Below are 22,415 nucleotides of genomic sequence, written 5' to 3'. Positions count from 1 at the left end.
GACAGGAAGGGGATGCACAAGCTTACGTGGTTGAGCCGTATTCTTCTCACGCAGCAAGACAATCTGATCTGGTTATTCGTCAAGCTGACCAGGCATCGCCACAAGCAGGACGTGGCCGGGTTACGAACCTGCTATTCCCAGTTTCGTATAGATTTCACAGCAAGCAACCAACATTCTACTCATGGGGCAGGTAGGGCTTGCACCTGGCTGGGTATTCGTCAACCCAACAGCAGCAGCGAGTCATTACGCCCGCTTCTCATTGAGCGCGGTAATGTTCCTCGTATAGCATCGGCCTTGAGAGAGATCGGCGTGTCTCATTGAAGCGTTGGGGGCCGATGGCTGTGCTCATCCGAGGTGTTGCGTACAGCATCCGTATTAGTCCTTGCCATTCAGGATGAAAGACCAATCGGCAGCTTATTCAGACACAACACTACATTCAGGATCGGCTCGGATCTCTACGAAGTTGGGTTGATCCCGCGAGTTTCTAAATAAACCTGCTGCACAGCTGTTGGATCTGCCTTTGACCGTCTCGGCCCCCAGCGAATTGAAGATGATGCCATCACCATTTCGGAAAAGGAAATGGCGATGAACTTCATGGGTGTCAATTGCTGAACAAGTACATAAAGGGGCGGAGGCAGTTCTAACGTCTAAATTCCACTGGAGACCCAACAGAGTCCCATTCAAAAGGTCCAAGCAGTCCTTACTGTGCAACAGAAGGGTCGCGCCCAAATCATCTTGTCTGTCAATCTACATCGAGCAAGAAGTATAGCTTGTGCTACTGAGCCACCATGAAAACTTCCACAATCGTCCTCAGCGCCGTCATGGCTCTCTGTGTCAACCCAGCTCTAGCTCGGGTACCTGGAAGGCCTTCTACTCCCGTTCCTTCCTCCCATACGGTAAGCCAGAATATGAACAATCCTTCAGCCTGACGTCCAACTGACAGAGCGGCCATTCAGCCTTCTGCGACACCATCTTCAAGTTCTTGCATCCCATCAGGCACACCTTCCGTGACTCCGTCCACAACTCCATGCCCGTCGAGAGGCCCCAAGCCCACAGGAGCTTTTCCTTGGCGCTCTTCCACGTTCAGCCATCATCCGAGCGCGAGCTGCATACCGAGTGGAAGGCCACCGCATGGAGGGCCTCACAGTGATGGTCCTGGGTGGGACGACGATCACCGAGAGCCGCCTGTGGAGGAAGTCAGCGACTTCCGACCTAGGAAGTTTAAGCGCATGTAAAGTGATAGAGAAGAATCCAATAGAGTTGAAGCATCTGTTTCTTGTGAAGTCATTCGTTAGTTATCCAAGGATTGTTAGTCCTATGGTCGATTGGGGGGGGGTGGGGGGGGGATCATCCATTCGTTATCATATCCGCAGTTACCAGGCGTTGACGTTTATAAATATGATACTATGACCATCAGAAGACGTCCCAATAAGAAAAGAGCTCGTTTCCATGTCTCCGATACAACAGCGAATTTGGATTGACACAGTCGGATTCTTCTCAGACAGCTTTATCTGATAGTCCAAAAGCTGAGCTGTGATTGGCTGATGATCGATTACTAAAGCTACCGGCGATCCTTTTTCATCGCCAGAAGCAAATCTCTCTGAAAATTACAGAAGATACAGCTCTCACATTCTCACAGGGTGACCAACGGGACTTATTACGGTGTTGTTTGGAGATGTGGTATTGGTTGAGTGATTAGATATGCGCTGCAGACATCTCTCGGACGGTCATATCGAGTTTTGCATTTCTCTCCCGCAGGCTTCGTCCGCAACGTCCTCCGCCGTGTCATGAAAAAGTGCCTGGGTCCAGCTCGTCTGCCGTGTCTGGGCCGCAGATTCTCCTCGTTCCATTCCCCGTCAGCATCTAACAGGTTCTCAGTCGGCGCTTCGCCTTGGCCTAGTCTCCTGAGCCGGAGAACTTATACAGGAAGGCGGCAATGGAGTCGCCCGTTCTCCGCGAGGTCTGCGGCTGTGGTCGACCGCCAGCTGCTGCGAGACTATGTGCAATTTGAGAAGAAGAGATGCCCAGTGTCAGGCCCGAAATCGAGACAGGAGGACCCGGACTCTTGGATTCCTCTACTAGAACGTTACCTTCCGCCATCCCTGCGAAAAGTTCCCGAGGAAGCCGCCGAGACGGATGCCGAGTTTGACGCCGCAACGTCCATGGGCCGGGAGACCCTCGTGCAGACTTTTGAGCTGGCCAAACTGCTCTTTTACGCTCGGACTGAGGGCAATATCGATCTACTGGCGTACTTGGGTTTTCGGTTGAACAATTGGCCTGCGGTGAATGTTCTTCTGACTCGGCTCCTGGACGCTGCGGACACACTTAGCACGTATTCGATCCCACGGAGACCTCTATCCAGCCATGACTGGGGTTCTGGTGCTGGTGTCTCGCTTGATGAGCTTACCAGTCAGCATGCCGAAAGAGCCCCCGAGCTCATTCACCTTACAAAGTCAGCAATTGCGTCGGAACTGACCAGCTTCGACTCGTGGACCGAGCGCCCATTTGCAGATGAGCACGCTAAGCGCTTCATGGCAGAGGTCTGGCAAAGCTTAGGGTCTATTGTGCTCGATGCCGCTGATGCGTCCCCGAACGAGTCTAAGCTGGCAATGTCCTACGTCTTTCGTATCCTTGCTCGTCTACACCATTCTGGCGCAGTATCTGACCGCGTGTACAAATACGATCCTCCAAGTGCCCATCGGGTGGACTTTCGGCCGCCGGGAATGCACCTTTTGTCAACTCACATCATGAGCGTGTTGACCGACGCGGCTTGGTTGGCACATGAAGCAGAAGTCGCAGCCAAGGCTGCTGCTGCAGGCAAGAAGTCGCCATACCTCCCTTTCGATCTAGGAATACGGGAACTTGGACCTGAGATTTGGTTGGAACTAATTCTTTGGTCTTGTGTGGAACATGGGTATATCCAAGAAGGAGTGTGGCTTATAGAACGAATGAGGTCAAAAACTGACTCGCGAGCTTGGGGCTTTGAGAGCTGGAAGCCTCTCATTGAATCATCCAGGTCGGTTTGGAGCACCAATGTGGACGCAGAGGTTTCCTGGCGTCGTCCCGACGACCAGGACCCTCAATGGCCGTCACGGAGGCGCACCGGTCTTGCTCCCTTCAACGGGCTAGGAGAGCGAACGATCAGCGCCGAAGTCGCGGCAGCACTGTTAGATAGCCTGCCTAATCTCGTCTATCTGGGTCTCGGCTGGCGGGGTTTATCGCCAAGTGCACTTCTGCGCCATGTATCAAGCCTCATGCCCGCCATTGCCTCACCCGCAACTGATGCGAAGCTGTTACCGACGGCGAAAGCAACCAATTGGTTTGTCATCCGTGCCATCGAGTCTGGAGGCTTCAATGCCGAGAATGACCCTCGAGCTTTCGAGGCACTGCTCAAAGTTACTCCGCATGTTGTTCCACCGTGGAGTAACAATACCTCTCCTATGGAAGAAGACGTGGAATCGTTGACATTGGGGCAGTTGTACGACGACACGTCTGCATTAGCGGGCCTTATGGAGTACAATATAAGGTTCTTTGCGTCGCAGCGTTTGTGTACAGACGCGTTAGACGCCTTCTCGTGGCTTCAGGAAGTGGTGGATGCGAGCAAGTTGCAGCGCATCCGCGAATTTTCTGAGCGAGTGGGCCAGTCGGATACTGCTGGCCTACCTTCATTTGACGCTAACAGCCTGGAATCCTTCAAACCGTTTGAATCGTCGATGCCGCAGATGTCGATCGTTACAGTAGCTGAATTGCTGGACTTGGTCACGACATCGCGGGCGTTTGCATTCGGAGAATGGTTGTTCTTTTCGAATGACATTGACGGCCCTCCCATTCCTCCAAGTGCATACGGGAACCAAGCCCTCGCGCCGTCGATCATCCGATTCGCAAGCGCCACTAAGAACGAAGCACTGTGTAATTCGGTCGTGCGGTCTCTCTCTCAACCCCTCTCCCTGAACACCATGCGGGCGCTGTTGAACTTTCGGATCGCTATGGGGCAGTGGGATTCCGCAACTATGATGCTGGAGTACGTCCGCGACTACCGACTAAAGTCATGGGGATACAGCAACGTCACGGCGCTGGCCGCAGCACTCGTGCGGATGGACCACGCTCTCAAGCAGCAACCCTCCACGGAGCGGCAAAGCGACCTAGACCGCGCAAAGGACCTTCTTCTCCGTCTCCTCAATGGCGAATTCAATGAATCCTGCCACTCCAAAACCAGCTTCCAGGACAGGTTCATCCACAGCATCCGCCGCGTCTTCCTGACCATCCCAGGCTCCCTCCGCGAGGTCGCCCAAAAAACCCACCTCAAGTACAAAGCCACAGCGCGCAGTAATCTCCCTTACATCCCCGCCACGGCCTTCCACGCGCTCCTCTCCGCCGTCGTAGACACGCACGGCAGTGCGGCCGGCAAACGCCTCTGGGAACAGTGGTGTCTCGACGTCCGCTCCCCAACCTTCTCCCGCCTTCAGGAAGGCGGCATCACCCGCCTGTACCTGCAGCGCGAGCGTGACCCGCGCAAGGGAGACCCACACTTCGACCCGCGGTACTTCGCGCAGACGCAGAAGAAGGCTGTTCTTCCGAACCCCAACACCGTCCGCATCATCGCGCAGCAGGCCGTGAAGGAGTACACCGAGTTTGACGAGGCTCGCCGACGTCAACAAGCTGACCAGCATAAACAGCAAGACTCGAACCCCGCCCGTGAAGTCGTGGAATTCTGTATCCGGCAGTTCCAGGCTTTCCGGGTGCCGTGGAGGGAGATCAACAGGGAACTCAGGGGCCTCGTGTACCGCATGCACAGGGAGAAGAAGAAGGAGCGAAAGAAGATGGGAAGAGATGGCGCTTCCACTCCTAACAAGTAATATCTATTGTACATACCAATTTTATCACGTCTGTCATTCAACTACAGCGCCTACATGGTTTCCATTCTCTCTTGTACATATCTATATGGCGATGCAAGCACAAATACTCGTTTACTGTTATTTTCCCTAATTCGAATTGGCTAAATCCCAAGAAAGTGTCTGATATTATTCACTTTCACCGTACGCCATACACGTAATCGAGTCCCGAAGTCGTGGACTCATGGTATCAGTCTGCCAACACCGCCGACGGCTCATGACACTTCGCAAAACATATTAAGAGGAGCCTAGCTTAGACTCCAAAGTGAAACCACTCAAACCCTAGCCCGTCCCTCGCTGCATCTACCACCTGAAGTGCCAGCCCATACTCACTGAATCATGATTTGCCTTCGACCCCCACAAGCTCAACGCCCCAGCCGAACTCCCAAAGCGAAGGAAAACGTGCGCAGAAACAGAAAAGAACTCCTTTGGTATAATAATAGGCAGTGCGAGGATATTCGTTAGGTCAAGTGATCATTAACTAGAAATAGACCATGAGACAAACTATTGAACTGTAGTAGGTTGCAGAAAAGGAAAAAGTAGAGGGCCAATACGTTGCATGTTTCGTCAATGCGTCCATGGTTCCTCGTCGGCGGCCACGGGGAAGAACGACTGGATGAATTCCCTGCTGATCGGATCATAGGGGAAAAAGGCATCGCCCCTGGGAGGATTGCTGCTGGCCGAGGACAGCAGATCAAGGCTGGGGATCTTTTCAGAATGCGAAACCGTAGACGGATGGGAATTTTGGAAGTATTGGTAGGTTTCCTGGGACCCGCCGGCGGCAGTGGGATTTAGAAGACTGAGATCGTCTGTGGCATCATAACACATGGTTGTAGATGTCAAATTGGTGTTTTGTGGATTATAGCGCTGTGGTTGCATGCTCAGGGGGTGGGCTGGTCTTGTCTCGTAGGCAGACTCGGGCATGTCGCTGACGTCGTAATTCATGCCGTAAGCGATTCGCCGGAGATTGCTATCACACAGCTGCCATGCACGCCGTGATGCGGCACTGCACTCAGACATCGCATAGAGCCAGCGAACGGCCTTTTTGGCGGCCGCAAAGAAATTCGGCTCCTCCTCAGGCATATGGATGTTGCCAAAGGATAGCTCGAGTAGAAGGACAGTCGCGGCCTGCATCAAGTAGTGCAAATTGCACCACCAGGGACAGATCTGATAGAGCTGTATGGCGTTGGGCTCGTCAGGTAGCAATTCGAGCATCCGAAGCGCGGACTCGAGCGATACCACAGCCATGCCGTGACTAAAAGTCGGCTTTTTGCTCGGATCTCTCGGAAGTGCGTCACGACGGCACAGACATGGTCGTCCAAGAGTGATCCGAGCACTGTAGAAGTGGAACGCGAGGAAAAGTTTCAAACGGAGCAGTTCTTGGTCCTCCTCGGCCATCTTGTGGGCAAAGTCAAACACCTCGGGAAGATTGTGATACCAGCGGTCGATTCTCGCTCGAAGCTCCCCAATACGATTCTCAATATGGGGCCACGGTGTGTTGACGCAATCTGGCGAGTAAACCCTGTTGACAATCTCCTGACCGATCACAGCCAGGTCGGTGTAGAATAGATAGCACAAGGCCCGGCTCGCGGGCTGACTCTTTAACCATTGGGCGTCCCGTGGCTTGTCCGCGAGTTGAGCATCTCTGCCACCTGGCGGATTCAAGGGCATTTGACGAACATACGAACTTGCCATCGCTGATTCGATATACGCTTGCCGCATATCTTGGTCCGCCAAAAGCTTGGCCGCGAACGGCTCTCGTAGCTGCTCCTCATCGAAGGGCAGGGGCATAGGCGTTGTACAAACACCATCTAGAATACATGTTGACCTACCCGTCATGACTCCAAGCATATGCTCGAACGTATACAGGCACCACCAGACCCTATAACGTGCCTCTTTGGATATACTGGGCGTCGTCTCGCTGGTGTTCTTCATATTGATCCCGAGAGAAATACCAGATCGGACGGCCAAGGACGCAATTCTCCACGCTCTGGAAAGGGTCAGTCACCACGAGAAAGCTGGAACTGGGTGCTATAGTACTCACCGGTTGATCTGATCCGATGCAAGAAGATAGAACGCAATAAGACCTTCAACCTGTACCTGCTGCAGGTCAGGATGATTGAAGATCGTATCACCATTCATGCTAAGGATGCGAGCCCGTGTCAGATACACAAGATGATCACGTTCGTCTCCGCGCCAAGGTGCCTGTGTAAGATGTGCATGCTTGGATGCAATAGCGAAAATCATGTTCAAAATGGCCAACCATTTGTCACCAGGCCGCCCTGCGCTTTCGAAAAAGGTCCTGTACTGTGCGCTAAACAGCGTGCGACTGATGATGGGGAAGAAAGGGTGAACTGTGGTCAGGTAGTCTTCGAAAAGTTTGTCCGCCACATGGCGAGGTGGCATCCAGTACACTTGTACGGGGCCCGGGACGGTGATATCCATGTCGTCTAGGTGATAGTTCACGGCATGCAGAGCAAAGTCACCCTCAGGCTTCGTATCCGATGCTCCTGACTGATTCCGAACGCGTTGCTCAGCCTCCCGTCGTACCCTCTGCATCCAGGTGAGCTCTGAATTTTTGCCAAAGTACCCTGTAGCCCTCGAGCTCTCACTCCGATTCAAATCTTCTTCCACCCTATCAATGGCATCTAGCGAACCAATCGACGAAGGGGATGATGGCGGTTCATCCTGCTCCATTTCTTCCTCCTTGGGCGTCACCGACGACTGCGGATCATTCGAGGAACTCTCCTGGCTATTGCTGCTCTCTCCACTATACTAGTTGACAATCGGGTAATTAGCAGGGGCAAGCGCAATCGAATGAAGACTCCTCAAGGAATATCGCCGGAGGCTCTTACTTTGTCCAGCATGCTCTTGATACGTTCCGAAGTTCGACTATCCACCATGCTCCCGATCTCTCGCAGAAGATTCTCATAGTCTTGGGTTTTGACTGACAATATATCCAACTGCCTGTGTCCGTGGCCAAAAAAAAAACCATACGAATCAGTTGTAAGCCCACACAACACGACAGACCCACGACGTACCCTTTTGTCTTCTCCCTCCATGACACCGGATATCGACACGTGACCCTCAACTCTTTACACTGCCTGCATATAGGAGTATCACCGCTGCATTTCGTCTTTCGTGCTCGGCAGCTTTCACACGCTCGCGGCACACGGCGACTGTAGCGCGGGGCGACAGTCGAGCGCTGTCTGGGGATCGCAACTTTCGCATTTGCACTTTCATTCGCTCCAGATCGATTGGGACCTAGCGGCGAGGGTTTTGAGATCTGCTGCATGTATGATGAATCTTTGAGCTCGACGGCCGGCATTGAGTTGATCGCAGCTTTTTCATTGCGATCGACTTGTTGTGGTGGCGGATGCGAAGGCATCTGGCCCCGCATCGCGGCACTTCCCGACTCGGGGATACTGGAGGGAGCATTTTCCATGCTGGACTCCCCTCTCCGGAGGCGACGATTGAACTCGTGTGCAGAAGGAGGATGATGTAGATCCGGAGGAGTGTAACCGGGTAAGTTGGTTCAGGAAGCCTTGGACACAGGTGTTTGCGTTTTGATATCAAGACTCTGTTCCAAAATAGTCTAGAGCGGCCAACAATAGAATGGGCATTGTGTAACGACTCTAAGCCGACGACCCTGTTTCAGGACCGGTATGAAAACGTGGCTATCAAGAAACAGGCCAAATCACTGTGCCGTTCTTGAATCGAATGTGCTTGGAGTATGTTATATTGGTGAAAAGGGCTCACGAAATGAGCCCACGGAAAGAGCCAGGAGGAAACTGAAAAGATATCCGAACGACACAGAACACAGACGAAGGATCACTGCCTATTATTACTCCTGACACAAATGTGGCGTCGGAGCAGAAGAAACAGGTGCCAAACAGATGGTGGACGATCGAAAGATCAGTACTTGGTTATCTTATGGAACGAGTAAGATTTGCCTTGTTCTTTTGGAGGACAGGAGGGAGATCTGTGAGGGGATAACAGCTAGGTACCTACTCCTCCCCGAGAGCAGGATTGAGATTATGAGAGGCAAAGAAAGAGGGAGAGCATGGAAAAGGGATCCCATAACCACAAATGATTTTAAACTCTGATTTTTCTTTCCATAGTGATGGAGTATTAGATAACCCCCCCCCCCCACCTTCCTTGCGATACAAATATAGAGATGGAGATACAGATACAAGATAGGGAATGACTAGGGATGAGGCATCATGAGACGTAACACTGTTTCCCTTCTACGATGACTTAGGGGAAGATAGATGAACATGTTTTTGTGATGATGTTTCATTTAGATAACGTACATAGGAGAGGCATGAGACCATCAAACGCATTTCGCTTCCTCCCATTTTCTTTAACCGTTTCTCATCTTTGAGAAATGCTTCTTTGCTCTTTGCTTTTTGCATGAAGCGCAAAATAACCGTTCTTCCACAAATTGTGTATGAGAAGAACATAGGAAAGACATAGATACATCAAGACCAGCTGGACAATATTCGAAGTGCCGTATAACGGAAATCCAAAAAGACGATAGATATATATACAGTGAAGCCGGCTCAATGGCCACAAAGGTGGGGAGGCGCAGAGAAGCAACGCGGAAGGTAGGGCGCACATTAAACAAATAAAGGGAGTGCAAGATTATAACAGGGATATCCCTCGCAGCCACAGGATGCGAGAAGGTAGAGGGAGGATTCGTCTTTGCGAAGTGGAGAAATAAAAACCAGTTCCGACGGACGCAGTAATATCGGTGGGATGCATGCAAAGAGCCATAGGCTCTGCAGTGCAAACGATTGGATTGTGGACCGTCGCAGTCACCCAGGCGAGAGGTTAATCTATCGCGACAGGCGAATGGAGTGCTCACGAGATGTTCAGATCTCACCGAACATCTCGTCGAGTTCGTCGACTTCTACAGTCTCCGGATTCTGCAGCTCTCGCCACGAATCAAAGACCATGTCCATATCCATGTCCTGGATTCTCCCAGAGAGCACCAATTTGTCTTCCTGCTCAGCTAGCTCCGACATCTTCATCTCAATGTCTGGAAGCTCACTATTCAACATGTCAATAGATCGCTTCAGGGTGGAGACCGAGCGAGCACTAGGATCTTCAGGAAGGCTGATCTGGAGAGCACTGGCGAGGACAGTCGCACGGTCCTCAACTTCAAGACCGTCATCGGACGCGGCACTCGTCCCTGACGAGAGCGACGACGCGACCGATGCGAGTGATGGGGAAGGCGAGGTCCCGAATAGGGCCGACGCAGCCACAGAATCGGTATCAACTTGCTCCAACTCCAGCTGCTGTTGTAACCGCTGTTGAGCCTGGTAGTTTCCGTGTGAGAAGTAATCGCTGTCCTCGTGATCCGGCAGGCGCTCCTCGTTGATAGAGGAAAGAGGACTGTTTTCGATTGAGGTCTCTGAAATGCTCATGACACCGTTTTCCAACTCGCTGAGAGCATCCGAAAGAGCAGAGGACTTCTCTGTGGCTGCTTTCTGCTCCGAGGCCCGCTCGCGAACAGCACTGGCAGTCTGCGTGAACTCCTTCTCATCGCCCTCCAGCGGCGGAGATGCGGCGCGATTCGAATGCATGAGGCGCGCATGGCTGTGATGTTCACTAAAACTGTGGCCAGGGCGTCCTGCACTACGATCGATATTTTCTTCCTCGAAGTCAGGCGAGGACAGGTCAACCTCGGGACTAAGCGATCGTTCCCGCGCCATCATCTCCTCATCATCCAGGTCAGCGTTGGAAACGCTAGGCGTGAAGTCTTTCCCATCAACACCTGGAATGATCACATCATCTGAGTTCTCCGGGATAGGCCGACGCGGTAATGTCGTGAGGTAGTAATACACTTTGCGCGGATGTATAGGAATTAACTCCTTTGCAATAGGGCACGGCGCCAGAGCAGTCCAAGGGCGCTTCATGTATGTGCCTAGTCGCGAAGACAAGAGAGCAGCGGGATTGGCGGAGCTAGGCAAAAGCGAGACTGTTAGCTTCCAAGCATAAGACGGTTTCAAGGCTAGGGGATAGCATACTTTGCGACATTCTCGTTGAGGGTAACGAGAATGGCTGCGAGCTCCTTAACTAGGTGAGGGCGATTTCCCGTCTTCTCTAGTTGCTCAATCACCCCCACGACGATGTCGTCGTTGATACCTTCTATGTCGATCTTGGGCGCAGCGGTTCCGTCCGTAGGGGACGGAGGGGGCGTATGCTCATAAATTCCGCGTCTTCCGTTGGGCCGTATTGTTTGCTGGTCCTTTGCATCTGTAGAAGAAGTCGAGGATGGCGAAGGTTCCGGTGATGATGATACCGAGTCGTGCGACCTCTTTACTTTTTTAGATGGCGGCAGTGGATCGTCGGTCGCGTGCGGCTGTTTCGACGCAGAAGGGGACCGACGAGATGAATTGGGAAGATGAATACCCAGAGAAGGAAGAGACAACGACTTGCGGCGCGTATTGTAAGGCATAATGTGTAGAATAGACTTGCGGATGGAGAAAGTAATATACGGGGAAGGGAAGAACAATGAAGCAGTTGAGATATGGGTATGGTATAGTAGGTAATGAACAACCAAACAAAATACAGTTCGGAAATTAAAGGGAAGCGATGCGAAGTAATATTACTTAAATCAACGACAATAAAGCGTTGATATAGAGTAGATGATTAACAACGATGATACCAGATAATAACACACGAGCGAGGAATAGTAGTATAGGTAGAAGGATGGAGACCGAGATGGGAAGCAATTTACAGGGAAGGGGGCAGGAAAGGAGAAAGAGGGAGTAGCTAGATGGGATAGATGGAGATTATGGCGATGATGGGATGTTGGGATGGGCGGGAGACAAACAGAAAGGGAAGAATATTCAGAGGGCAGCTCGTTGGCCAGTTGATCCCAAGAATTGTGATTGTTATGGGTCAATGAGAGGACACAATTAACAATTGTTTCCGAAAGGGCAAACAAGAAAGGGTGTGCAGACCAAGTGGAGTTTGGTATTTTTCCCTAGAGATTTTCTTCTTACGATTTACGGAGTTACGAAGGGAGAAAAAAGTAGGAAAAGAAGGGTGGAAGAGGAATAATGGAGAAAAAAAAAAAAAAAAAAAAAAAAAAAAAAAAAAAAAACCGGGGCGGGCTATTTAGGGTGGCGTTGATTGGATTACCAGAAGAGGGCCGGCCTTTTCTTTACTGTTTTATTCCACCAGGAATGCTTGCCTCCTTATGTATGGTACCGACTACGGAGCAAGATGAAAAGCAAAACCATTTCTTCCATACCTCCATAATAGTACATCCTCTTATTATCACAAAATATGTCCTCAGGTTGCGCTAGTCGAACAGTATCGACACAAGCTAGAGCAGGAGAAGAGCCTAGATGGTCAAAGTCTTCACCGCCATAGCTGTTCCTAGGCAAAACCGCCTGGCAGTAGTTGTATGTGCGTTTGGATGTCTGGTACGGAGTAGTTATCTATCTGAAATTCAGAAAGACGGATCACAGATTCACAAGCAAGTGACCAAAGGGGCAAAAGTACAGTGGGGCCAGCCATGTGAGTATGACGACTAGCAAAAATGGCGGACTATCTGACTGGTCAAAGGAGTCAAGGACCATCTTTGGTTCTGCATGGGCTCCATGGTGGAGCTATGCACCATTATGGAGCGAGCAAAGAGGCGAATCGGGTAGCTACGTATTGCTTGCTAGGCTCCCGCGCTGGCAGCGAGACCAGCTGAAGACGGTCCAGCACCCTGGTTGCTGCGCAGAAATTTTTCTTTTGAATATATAGAAAACAAACAAGGAGTATGGCGGTTACCTACATCGCCCCGATACTAGCCACTATTATTGAGCCAGCTCATTTTTGCCCAGGCCAACTTTCTAGAGAGGCATTGGCGTGCCAACAACTTGGATAGTTGCCAAGTACCGTTATGGTAGGGTAGACTTGCCTCTTGACCGACTCGATAGATGAGCATTCTCCGATCGTCGCTAGTTTACCTTTTGCTAAACAGAAGTCATGGTCAAGTATCTTTGAAGCTCCCAATCACAAGCTTGTAGGACATATATGGAGGCGAATCTCCATTAAAGGTTAGTCAGTGAATGCATCATAGCTTGCTTGGTTCCGTGGTTGTCAAGGACAAACGGAGGTTAGAAAGGTGATGTCCACGGTCCATACAGAAAGTTGATACAGGGAGAGGGAAAAAGGGAAACGGAGAAGGGAGGAAGGTTTGAGCCAGCATTAGCGCGTAGTATGTTGATTTCGGGACTAACTCAAAAAAGAAGATGGAATCTAACAGAAATTCTAAAGAGCTTCCCATCCAGAAAAGTGGATTCAAGACGTGACACCACCCGTTCCTAGCGGAGCCATTTTTTGTACATCAAGCAGCAAATACAATTGTCAACATTGGAGCAAATTCCGAGCTGTGCAGCAGAGTGGAAGAAAATCCAATCGGATGGGCCACAGTGAGGCTTGTCATGATTCTTTACCACTTTCAAAATTTCCGGATTTGGGTTGTCCAATGTTGCAAGCCAGTCACCAGTTGCCAGTGGCTTGCCGCTCCTTGCTTTTCTGATGCTGACTCTGTCACTCTCATTTTCTGTTGGCTTGAAAAGTATAACTGTTGGAGGATACCGCCCTTCCTGCGGAGTACTCCATTAATCTCCAAGCAAGCGTGCTGTACACCAAACCGATGGGTACTCTGTAGATAGACTGTCCTTGAAACGGATAGGGCAAATTCCTGTGGTAACGGTTGATCGTAGGTTCAAAACAACAAGGAGGTTGGAGAATGCGCACATCGGCTGGTAGTTCCCCAGTTTCAAATGCATGCCTAGGTGCAATGTGATATGTATCAGCGGGGCGGCAAGGGATGCGCAGAGTACAGAATACCGAGTACTACTCCGTACTCTGTGCACTCATTCCAAGCATCCCTGTTGTTATTTGTTGCCAAGCTACCATATCACACCTCTCTATTCTATGTTTAGAGCCTCAGGGACTTGAGTATCTCGCTGATGTGACAAAGGAGATTTATGATTATGCTTATCTGAAATCTTTTGTCGCTTTAGGGATAACCCATGCAGACAGTGCTCTAGGGTATCATCTCTGTCTCGTTAGGTGTTTCTCATGCAGTCATGCTTAATCTACAGCGCAGACCGTTAATGTACATCGTCCTTGCTTAACCACGCATGTTAGACTTCGCTGTATGAGTATTATCTGCACCGATATTGCATTGTTTATTGACTCATGTATGGCATATCTACCCATGATCCGCGCTTTAGGAAGAGGGATAGAGGGGTACACACCCTCTTATCAAAGCCTTATCAACAAGTGTCTATGTCAACAACTCCATACATTTAGAACGACAGGTCCACAGATAGAACGGACTACTTGCTTACCTAGTGCTAGAACAAGTTACGGAATACTGTTGGTTTTCTCTCTCATGACTGACCAGTCAGGACTTGCCTCAAATTCACCGTGACACATCTCAATAAAACCAGTGTCTCAAACATGACCGAGCACATAACTCATATTACCAGAGATCAGCTCTATCATTGGACCAAGCGCCTAGAATCCAGCCCATCAGCCCCGATCAAGGATCCAGATGGGTCCTTTTTGGAAACTCTGAGATCGCTAAACAAGATATATACCTTACAAAGTCTCCGCGTACCCCGCATTTGGCAACGCCATATTGACCTCATTTGGAGTATTCCCGTCCTCAGGAGCCAAAACTACTCCGTAACCCTCTAGATCGCCGAGAGACTTCACCGCAGAAGTTCCATTCAGTTCTATTAGGTTGATCGGCGGTGGTGTATGTGATCAAACACCAAGATGAGCTCCTCCGAGACGAAAGGTAGACGTCATGATCTATACATAATGGAGGGGCTAGGAACTCCGCTTACGGAGTACAACCTCTTGCTCCATCTTATCATGTCAAAATATGTTACGATTCAGATATCGTAACTCCGTCTCGTAACAAACAAGCACTATAAACTGCTCACCCAAGAAGTCGAGCATATCAACGGACCTTTGACCGCATATTGATGCAATGATCGACTCCGGAGCCATGCATGCGCCATTACTGTCTTTCATATAGTCACAGATCATACAAAATCAAGTCTATCTGATATACAAAATTATGTCAATTATGTCAATGCATCTCCCGATCGTCATCATTTAGCATCCTGACTTTCACGTACTGGCCTCAGGACATACTTCCAGGTTGTCCCAAAGTGCCACCGTTTCTCCTCCACGATTTCCAACCCACTCTGCCGAACAATCTCGCCAATATCCCGATTCCACCAGCACCCATGCCGGTCCGCATGCGCAGGGGCCAAATTGTCCAAGATATTGTTTAGCCAGTCGTAGTATGACCGACCATGCTCAAGCAGAAATATCTGCCCTTTGTTCGGTTCTGTAATCGATCCCAAATGGCGCAGGGTGCCTACAGGATCCGGCATCGAACATAACCCCATGGTCTGCACGATGGTATCGTAGTATGCTGGCTTCTCTCCCGCCGAGGGGGGAACGACGTCCTTCGCATCCTGCGCACGGAACGTCACATTTTTGAAGTTCGGATGGAGCTTCTTGAACTTGCTGCGTGCGACTTCTATCATTTGCGGGCTAAGATCGACAAAGGTGACGGAGCGACAGCCCCGGATCACTGCTTTTCCGTCTTCATCAAAACCGCGTCTTTCCCCCAGGTCGTAATACTCCAGGTTACGACCTGTACCGCAGCTCACCTCTAAGACATTCCCGCGCGCCTTCCGGACAAGGTCTTGTCGTTTCTTGCCCATACGCATCACCTTCTCTGACATTTCGACTTCAGCGTCAAAGTTGGGTGCGGTGCGGTTGTACCGGTCTGATACATCCTGGGGAACATCAAGTGACTTCGCATTACTTACTTCCCGCCTATAGGAAGCGTAGAGATAGCCGCAATAGGTGCTGATGGTGAGCGCTGAGACTCCCAGAACAGTCATGGCTCGTGGAGACAGTCGAGGGGTCTCAGGCTCTGGTTTGAGATTCAATAAATGAGGGTTGGCGCGCTTCGGCAGCACAGGAGCCGCCGGACGGTTGGAGCTACTCTAAGTTAGACGTCTGAGACAACGAGATGATGACAGAAAATAAGGATGAATTCTCATTCTACATCGTACTGACCTTGGTCTTTCTACAGTCGGGATTTTGGGACCGGACACAGGCACTTTAGCCTTCTTCAAGGCTGCTCGGCCTGCTCGGGATACACTCATGACTGCGAGTGATAATAATTTTATCGGATTGGGTCTGCCGGATTTTCTCGCCTAAGTTGATAGGCCTCAAAGAATTTTCGAGGTATCAAGGGAGTGATTTTGATTCCATTCCTCTGTGGTGCTCTATCCATCGAAGCTCAATATTGCATGATTGTTAAGAGTCAAACATATAGACAAAGAGCAATCACCTCCAATCAAAATCGATGGTGGTAAGACCTGGCGTCTATCTCTGTTGACAACTTGACTGGTCAGGCCAAGAACAGCAGGGCGTGAGGTTTCAAGAAGTGACATCCGACCGTCGGAGCCGGGCCGGTTCTTCTCTGCGACTAGTTATGGAGTTCTCCGCATCCCGCATAAGAGGGGTGACTCTCCCAGCTGTGTATATCTTCCCCTCTGGCTTTCTTGCGATCTTCTTCAATCCATTGGTCAACTGGGATAGAGAGATACTGCAGCGAAGACCTTGATTTGAGGAAGGCATGGCGCTCCCTCAAAAGATCCTTGTCGTTGGTGGAGGTGTATTTGGCTGTGAGTCCTTCAATCTCCTTGCAGTATTGCAGTTGTTACCTGAAAATAGAAGATGAAATGATATTCCCTGCTCATGGCAAAGGACCCTATTTTTGTTCCTATCTTGATTTGGTGTGACTGCTATATTTCTCTGGTCAAATTGCATTCCGTGACTCCTCTTAGGTCTTTGACACCTCAGGAACTGATCGCACATAGTGTCGACCGCCCTATCGTTGTCGCAACGACACCAAGACTGCCAAATAACCCTGCTAGAACAATCTCCTATAATCCCTAACCCGTATGGTTCCTCCGTTGACAGTTCGCGAATCGTTCGCGCTGACTACTCGCATCCCGTTTATGCGAAACTCGCTGCTGCCGCCATTGACCGCTGGCGCAACACCGAATGGGGAAGGGAAGGTCGCTACACGCAGAACGGACTGATGCTCGTCTGGACGCCTGGCAATGAGAAGGCGAAAAACTATGCGACCAAGAGCTACCACAATGTCAAGCAGTTGGAGGGCGACAAGGTCGAACTACTCCCGTCGGCAGCTGATGTGATGCGGATCGTGCCAGAATATGGGAAGGAGTTGAATGTAGCCGGGGGCTACATCAACTGGGGCTCAGGCTGGGCAGATGCCGCAGCAGGCGTGCGATTCGCAAAGAAGCTACTGGACGAGCAGGGAAAGGTGGTTTTCAAAACCGGCGAGGTCGACAGGCTCCTTCTTGCCGATGGCCAGAGCGCCACCTCCCAGCGCAGAGTCACCGGTGTTGTCTTGACGGACGGCACGACACTCACGGCCGATCTTGTCATCCTTGCGACAGGCGCCTGGACAGGTAAGCTTGTCGACCTCCGCGGCAGGGCCATTTCAACCGGCCAAGCAATAGCATACATGCACATCTCAGACGAAGAGCAGCGCCGACTAGAGAACATCCCCACCGTCCTCAACTTCGCCAACGGCATCTTCATTATCCCGCCTCGAAATAACCTCCTCAAAATCGCCCGCCACGCCTACGGCTACCAGAACCCCAAGGCTGTTCCCATCCCTGGCGGCAACGGCGTCACAATGCAAGTAAGTCTGCCGGAGAACGACGTTCCCGTCCCTCTGGAGGGCCAGGAAGCTTTCAGAACAGCCCTCAAGGAGCTACTTCCCAGCTTCGCGGAGCGTGAGTTCGTTACAACCCGCGTGTGCTGGTACACCGACACGTAAGGAACCACTTTCTTTACCCTCTCCAAAATAACGTGGCCGCTAACACGAGGACACTGTACTCCAGGCCCACTGGCGACTTCATCGTCGACTACCACCCTGACTACGCGGGCTTGTTCCTCGCCACAGGCGGCAGCGGTCACGCATACAAGTTCTTCCCTGTTCTGGGCGACAAAGTCGTTGACGCGATCGAAGGAAAGCTCGAGCCTGAGCTGCGCAATCTCTGGAAGTGGCCGGTCAAGGTCGACCAGAGCGCTTTCGAAGGGGACGGGAGCAGATCCGGGGAGCAGGGGCTTCTCCTGATGGAGGAGTTGGCCAAAAGTACGAAAGCTCAGCGGAAAAGCGTTTTATGATAGCTCTTTAAGTCCTGTATACCACCGTATATGTAAGAATAGACATGTTGTAGATTATATGGTCTTCCTGACAGATCTCTGCTCAACAAGCAGTAATATAAGAGGGTAACGAAAGGATGGCATCGGGCATTCCTGATACTACCTACTAACATACAACATCATAATGGGCCCTTCAAGATTCATGAATATTATGTCACGAGATAAACTTGTACACAATTTTAAATCAGAACTGGAAGTAAAGCATCGACTACCTCTTCATTTCAATCTAAGAATGTCGTAGTCTAATCAAGTGCGGCATCATTTTCTTTTCATCCATATCCCACGAGCTCATAAAAACAAAGAGCAACCTCATACTGGACAAAGCCAGGGAGAGTTCAAGCCAATAGGCGAAGAACACGACAGATATTAGAAAGGAGGCAACCATTCGACCAGCGCACAGTACCGCCCCCCGAGTCCGCGGATTGTGCTACTATCTAATTGTAAACATTTAAAATATTCGGTGAAACAGGGAACAACGACCATGGGGCAGAAGGGTCCGAATCGCTAGAACGCCGTACAAATGCTAGCATGAAAAATCATCATAAGTGAGGTCTCAGCAGAAAGGGACTGAAAAGACCACCCATCCCTATGAACCTCTCAAAGGAAAAAAAAATGTTAATACAGGAGGGAATGTGTGAAGGATATGAAGTGGGTGATCATATGCTAGCCGACATGCCGCGGGAGCCTCTCAGACCTTGCGGAAATCTGATCGAATAGTTAGCATATAGTTCGACTTGAATCCGAAAAAAAGAATAACCGTACCAGAAAGCACAGGATAGATCAATTCGAACGCCTGATAAATCTCTTCACGCACTTTGGCGCCGGTCAAAACAATCTTTCCACTGACGAAGATCAAGAGGACGATCTTTGGCTTCATCATACGATAGATAAGTCCAGGGAAAAGCTCAGGTTCATAAGAACTGAAGTTATGATGGCGACTAGCCAGACCCTCCAGGCGGATAGGGAACTTGATGTCACAAGAGCCGACGATGTTCTGGATCTTGAAGTCGGTGAACTTGGCATTGAAGCCCAGTTTCTGGATAATACGCGCGTACTTTCTGGATGCGAGCTTGGAATCGTCTTCAGACTTCGCACCAGTGACGACCATCTTGCCCGAGGCAAATATCAGCGCGGTAGTTTTGGGTTCCCGGATACGCATGATCACGGCCGCGAAACGCTATTAAAAAGCAGTTCAGCCCACACTGTGCCCTGATATGACTCAGCTCAGGGAGGTGTGGAAGTTAATACCTTTGGGTTGTACTCTGCATTTCGCGCATGAAGCGCGATAGTCTTGAGGTCCAAGCGGCAGTCAAGGTTGACAGTAGCAACAATGTTTCTTGAAGAAAAAATCCTTGTTCAGCATTCTGGTAATCCAGAAAAACAGCAAGAGTATACTCACTGCAAGGTGGGCACGATACCACTCCCCGGAGCATTGGCACCAGGAGTTGCAGCGGGAGTAGCGGGCGTCACCCCATTGCCATTGACGGCATTTCCTCCCTGCTGATGGCCGTTCACAGTTCCATTCGCACCCTGAGCGCCAATCGTTATGTTTCCTTCTTTTTCAGAAGACGGAGGTGTCAAATCACCGGCACCACCGGGAAAGGACAGAGAAGCGGGGGAAGTGAAGGCCCGGGCCTGCTGCGCGGTAGAAGGATGGGTCGTGAGGGATTCCATTGCGACGTGAGCAAGAGAAATACTCGAGCTGTAGACCAGCCGAAACTGAAGTAGATATGCGAGGTAAAGTCGCGAGCCAAAGAGCTTGTAGACGGCAGTCTAACCTCTCAGAATACCGAGTCAGTCAAAAGCCACAGAGATTGATGATGACAAGGATTCATGTCACAATAAGTACAGAGGGGTGAAGGGAGAAGACAAAATGAGAATCGGGTGGCGAAGAAGATAACGGAAGGGTGGGTTCCGATGTGTTGCAACTGTGAATAGTTTTTATAGGAGCGGAAGAAGGGAAGGGGACAAAAAAAGAGAGCCTCACCCTTTGCGGGAGATGAACAACTCAATGTCTCCCCTACAGCAATGCTGCCTTAGCTCAACTCAAGCTCGAAGTGATGAGTCGATAGACAAATAGCAGCAAGATAGGTCTGGTGGAGTTGACAAGACGCAAAACCAACCAGAGACCAGCTCAACACCAGCGAGATGATGAGATACTAGAAAAGCACAATGAAGTGTTTCCTAGTCACACTTATGCAGTGGCACAAAAGCAAGTGCAAGTGAGAGAATGGACAGTGACAGAAGCACGTGAAAGACCAAAGCTTTTTTCTTCAAGTCGAGCAAACAATTTTTTTTTCTTGGTTTTGATTTTTGCCCTTTTGGGTATTGGAGATGTCTATATGTATTCTTGAAAGAGAGTGGCGAAGATGCACACCTGAGGCTGCAAGCTTCGTGTTTCAGCGAAGATACTGAAACTGCGCGGAAGAAAATGTTCCTTTCTTCTCTTCTGAGTGTCTTATTAGGCTCCTTCCCGGAATTCTTCAGGCCAATAGAAGCGGAGAATACTATGCTGAAGATAGCGGAACTCTGCGACTCTATTATACGAGTGTGGAGAGAGAAGGGAGGGAGGAAAGGTCGGTCGTCGGGAAGAAGGCGACTGGAAGATTAGTTTCGGCGTTCCGGGCGGTGCCAAGACCAGGGTCAAAATTCCAAGAGCAACAGGGAAGTGGGAGGTTGGGCCTTTATATAGGCTGACTCACAGCGCCCGAGAGTGCTGGCGTCAGGGGAGGCTGGGCCGGGCGGTGGCGGCAAAAGCAGCGATGGTGGTCGTTTCCATCCATGGGTTTAGCTGCTTTAGGGCATCTGTTTATGACTTAGCGTTTCACTAGCGCCTTCGTGGGTGGTCAAATCCTCGAGGCTGAGTGGCTTCTCTCTCCTTCATCCCAGCAAGCGCCATTCTGCCATTTCTTGTTGGCTGAATGTGAGACCCATCATGCACATTTTCTTTGGAAGCCCCACCAAGCTGTACACGCTCTGTTTGGCTTTCCATCAGACATCCCTTTCTCCATGGTTGCAGCCACTCTCTGTTGCCCAGTCCGCGTCGCTCCTGCAACTGCTCGTCAGACCCACTGCATCCATTCATCCATATCTGCTCAACAAATAAAAATGCATATCGCTCTCTGTAGGTTTCCCTCGCGACGCGCCTCCTGTCGTGCCGCTTTAGCGGATGGCAAATGAACAAAAGTCTTTTCTTTTCACCTGGTCGTCACCTTCCATGATTCTACCTATCCTTGTTTAATGTGGTTGTTGACCTGTCTACTCCAGTTGACGGTGGCTTGACCCAACTATCGGACTTCAGAATACTTTTCATTACTAAATGATCGAAAAGTAAAAAAGGGACAAATATTCTAACCACCAGCCCTTGAGCAATTGACAGGTCCTGGCGGTTTGTGAGGGTTTTATTCCACTCCAGACCGGACTGGACGCGGGCCTTTCTATCCCCAGATCTCTCGAGTCACGATTCGTGATCCACCAACTTGACTAAAATAAGGCTCTTCTGCCTTGGACCAATCGTCTTCTCCTACTCCGGATTATTATCAATGAAGTTACTCCGTAATGATGAAATTGGGCAAGTCTCCTTGGAGAACTGGGTAATTGAAGATCAACTGACTTGCTTGTTTTCCTTTGTCAAATCAGCCTAGATAATACATAAACGCTACGGAAGTTGTTGACATTATCAAATATATCAGATCAATATCAGTACACAGACTGGTGCTGACCTGCATATAAGTTGTGATGCAGAGTATAAGGTATGATCTTTGGTCGTGATGTTATGTGGTCGGCGACCCCGTATTTCTACCATCACAATCAAAATCTCAAGTGTGGGGTGAGAGGGTTATCATCTGGGCCTACGGAGTACCTTGTTCTAATCCTCATTTACATTATCCGAATCTTCTCTACAGCCACGTTGTAGAACCTTACATGATACCAGTGGATAGTACCGAGTAAGGTAGTCTGTACATACCTTCCCCTCCCGAAAGGTAAACGGTCAAATGTGTGTCATTCGGACATGTTCAGCCTCACGCGTCTTTCATGTGACTACTCGCAGAGCCTCGTGTGGCCTGGGAACCGGCACTAAGAAGAGTTAGGTAATTTCCTCTGTAGAGAGGGATGCACGTCATGCACCATATTTGAACCATCAGTCTCATACTGCGTGAGCAAACGAAAGCTCTTCACCTATGTAGTGCTCATGTTCTCTGTTGA

General features: G+C 50.3%; 7 protein-coding genes across 7 annotated transcripts; 3 read left to right on the top strand and 4 right to left on the bottom strand.

Moving 5' to 3' along the window:
• Positions 1-788: 788 nt before the first annotated feature.
• Positions 789-1,150, top strand: AFUA_3G10175 (uncharacterized protein; the record flags this gene model as incomplete). The annotated part of the gene is made up of 2 exons (XM_749509.1): positions 789-896; positions 944-1,150. The coding sequence occupies 2 exons, from the start codon at positions 789-791 to the stop codon at positions 1,148-1,150; spliced, it is 315 nt and encodes a 104-aa protein (XP_754602.1).
• Positions 1,151-1,602: 452 nt separating this feature from the next.
• On the top strand, positions 1,603-4,984 carry AFUA_3G10170 (uncharacterized protein). Its single transcript, XM_749510.2, has one exon. It carries the CDS (start codon positions 1,788-1,790, stop codon positions 4,854-4,856), a length of 3,069 nt encoding a protein of 1,022 aa, XP_754603.1. The 5' UTR covers positions 1,603-1,787; the 3' UTR covers positions 4,857-4,984.
• Positions 4,985-5,014: 30 nt separating this feature from the next.
• Positions 5,015-9,040, bottom strand: AFUA_3G10160 (Zn(II)2Cys6 transcription factor). The gene is made up of 4 exons (XM_749511.2): positions 7,934-9,040; positions 7,748-7,859; positions 6,937-7,667; positions 5,015-6,882 (listed from the first exon to the last, which is right to left on the bottom strand). The coding sequence occupies exons 1-4, from the start codon at positions 8,335-8,337 to the stop codon at positions 5,460-5,462; spliced, it is 2,670 nt and encodes an 889-aa protein (XP_754604.2). The 5' UTR covers positions 8,338-9,040; the 3' UTR covers positions 5,015-5,459.
• A 114-nt stretch (positions 9,041-9,154) lies between these two features.
• On the bottom strand, positions 9,155-11,982 carry AFUA_3G10150 (uncharacterized protein). Its single transcript, XM_749512.2, has 2 exons — positions 10,925-11,982; positions 9,155-10,859 (listed from the first exon to the last, which is right to left on the bottom strand). Exons 1-2 carry the CDS (start codon positions 11,353-11,355, stop codon positions 9,767-9,769), a joined length of 1,524 nt encoding a protein of 507 aa, XP_754605.1. The 5' UTR covers positions 11,356-11,982; the 3' UTR covers positions 9,155-9,766.
• A 2,648-nt stretch (positions 11,983-14,630) lies between these two features.
• AFUA_3G10140 (class I SAM-dependent methyltransferase) lies at positions 14,631-16,040 on the bottom strand. Its single transcript, XM_749513.2, has one exon. It carries the CDS (start codon positions 15,839-15,841, stop codon positions 15,035-15,037), a length of 807 nt encoding a protein of 268 aa, XP_754606.1. The 5' UTR covers positions 15,842-16,040; the 3' UTR covers positions 14,631-15,034.
• Positions 16,041-16,584: 544 nt separating this feature from the next.
• AFUA_3G10130 (NAD(P)/FAD-dependent oxidoreductase) lies at positions 16,585-18,170 on the top strand (the record flags this gene model as incomplete). The annotated part of the gene is made up of 3 exons (XM_749514.1): positions 16,585-16,633; positions 16,829-17,816; positions 17,885-18,170. 3 exons carry the CDS (start codon positions 16,585-16,587, stop codon positions 18,168-18,170), a joined length of 1,323 nt encoding a protein of 440 aa, XP_754607.1.
• Positions 18,171-18,897: 727 nt separating this feature from the next.
• Positions 18,898-21,074, bottom strand: tbp (TBP family protein; the record flags this gene model as incomplete). Its single annotated transcript, XM_077804402.1, has 5 exons — positions 20,197-21,074; positions 19,609-19,982; positions 19,458-19,545; positions 18,972-19,386; positions 18,898-18,914 (listed from the first exon to the last, which is right to left on the bottom strand). Exons 2-5 carry the CDS (start codon positions 19,881-19,883, stop codon positions 18,898-18,900), a joined length of 795 nt encoding a protein of 264 aa, XP_077660555.1. The 5' UTR covers positions 19,884-19,982; positions 20,197-21,074.
• Between the last annotated feature and the right edge of the window lie 1,341 nt (positions 21,075-22,415).

The sequence above is a fragment of the Aspergillus fumigatus genome, chromosome 3 (assembly GCF_000002655.1).
Source record: "Aspergillus fumigatus Af293 chromosome 3, whole genome shotgun sequence".
In the NCBI taxonomy this organism is placed as follows: domain Eukaryota; kingdom Fungi; phylum Ascomycota; class Eurotiomycetes; order Eurotiales; family Aspergillaceae; genus Aspergillus; species Aspergillus fumigatus.
The sequence above is the reverse complement of the archived record's forward strand: the minus strand, read 5'-3'. Positions and strand labels throughout refer to the sequence as shown.

Coding starts and splice junctions, on each gene's coding strand:
- AFUA_3G10140 (XM_749513.2), bottom strand. CDS start 15,841: ATGACTGTTCTGGGAGTCTCAGCGCTCACCATCAGCACCTATTGCGGC.
- AFUA_3G10160 (XM_749511.2), bottom strand. CDS start 8,337: ATGGAAAATGCTCCCTCCAGTATCCCCGAGTCGGGAAGTGCCGCGATG. Junction 7,860..7,933: donor TGGAGGGAGAAGACAAAAGG/GTACGTCGTGGG, acceptor CCACGGACACAG/GCAGTTGGATATATTGTCAG. Junction 7,668..7,747: donor TCAAGAGCATGCTGGACAAA/GTAAGAGCCTCC, acceptor ATTGTCAACTAG/TATAGTGGAGAGAGCAGCAA.
- AFUA_3G10150 (XM_749512.2), bottom strand. CDS start 11,355: ATGCCTTACAATACGCGCCGCAAGTCGTTGTCTCTTCCTTCTCTGGGT. Junction 10,860..10,924: donor CTCAACGAGAATGTCGCAAA/GTATGCTATCCC, acceptor GCTTTTGCCTAG/CTCCGCCAATCCCGCTGCTC.
- AFUA_3G10170 (XM_749510.2), top strand. CDS start 1,788: ATGAAAAAGTGCCTGGGTCCAGCTCGTCTGCCGTGTCTGGGCCGCAGA.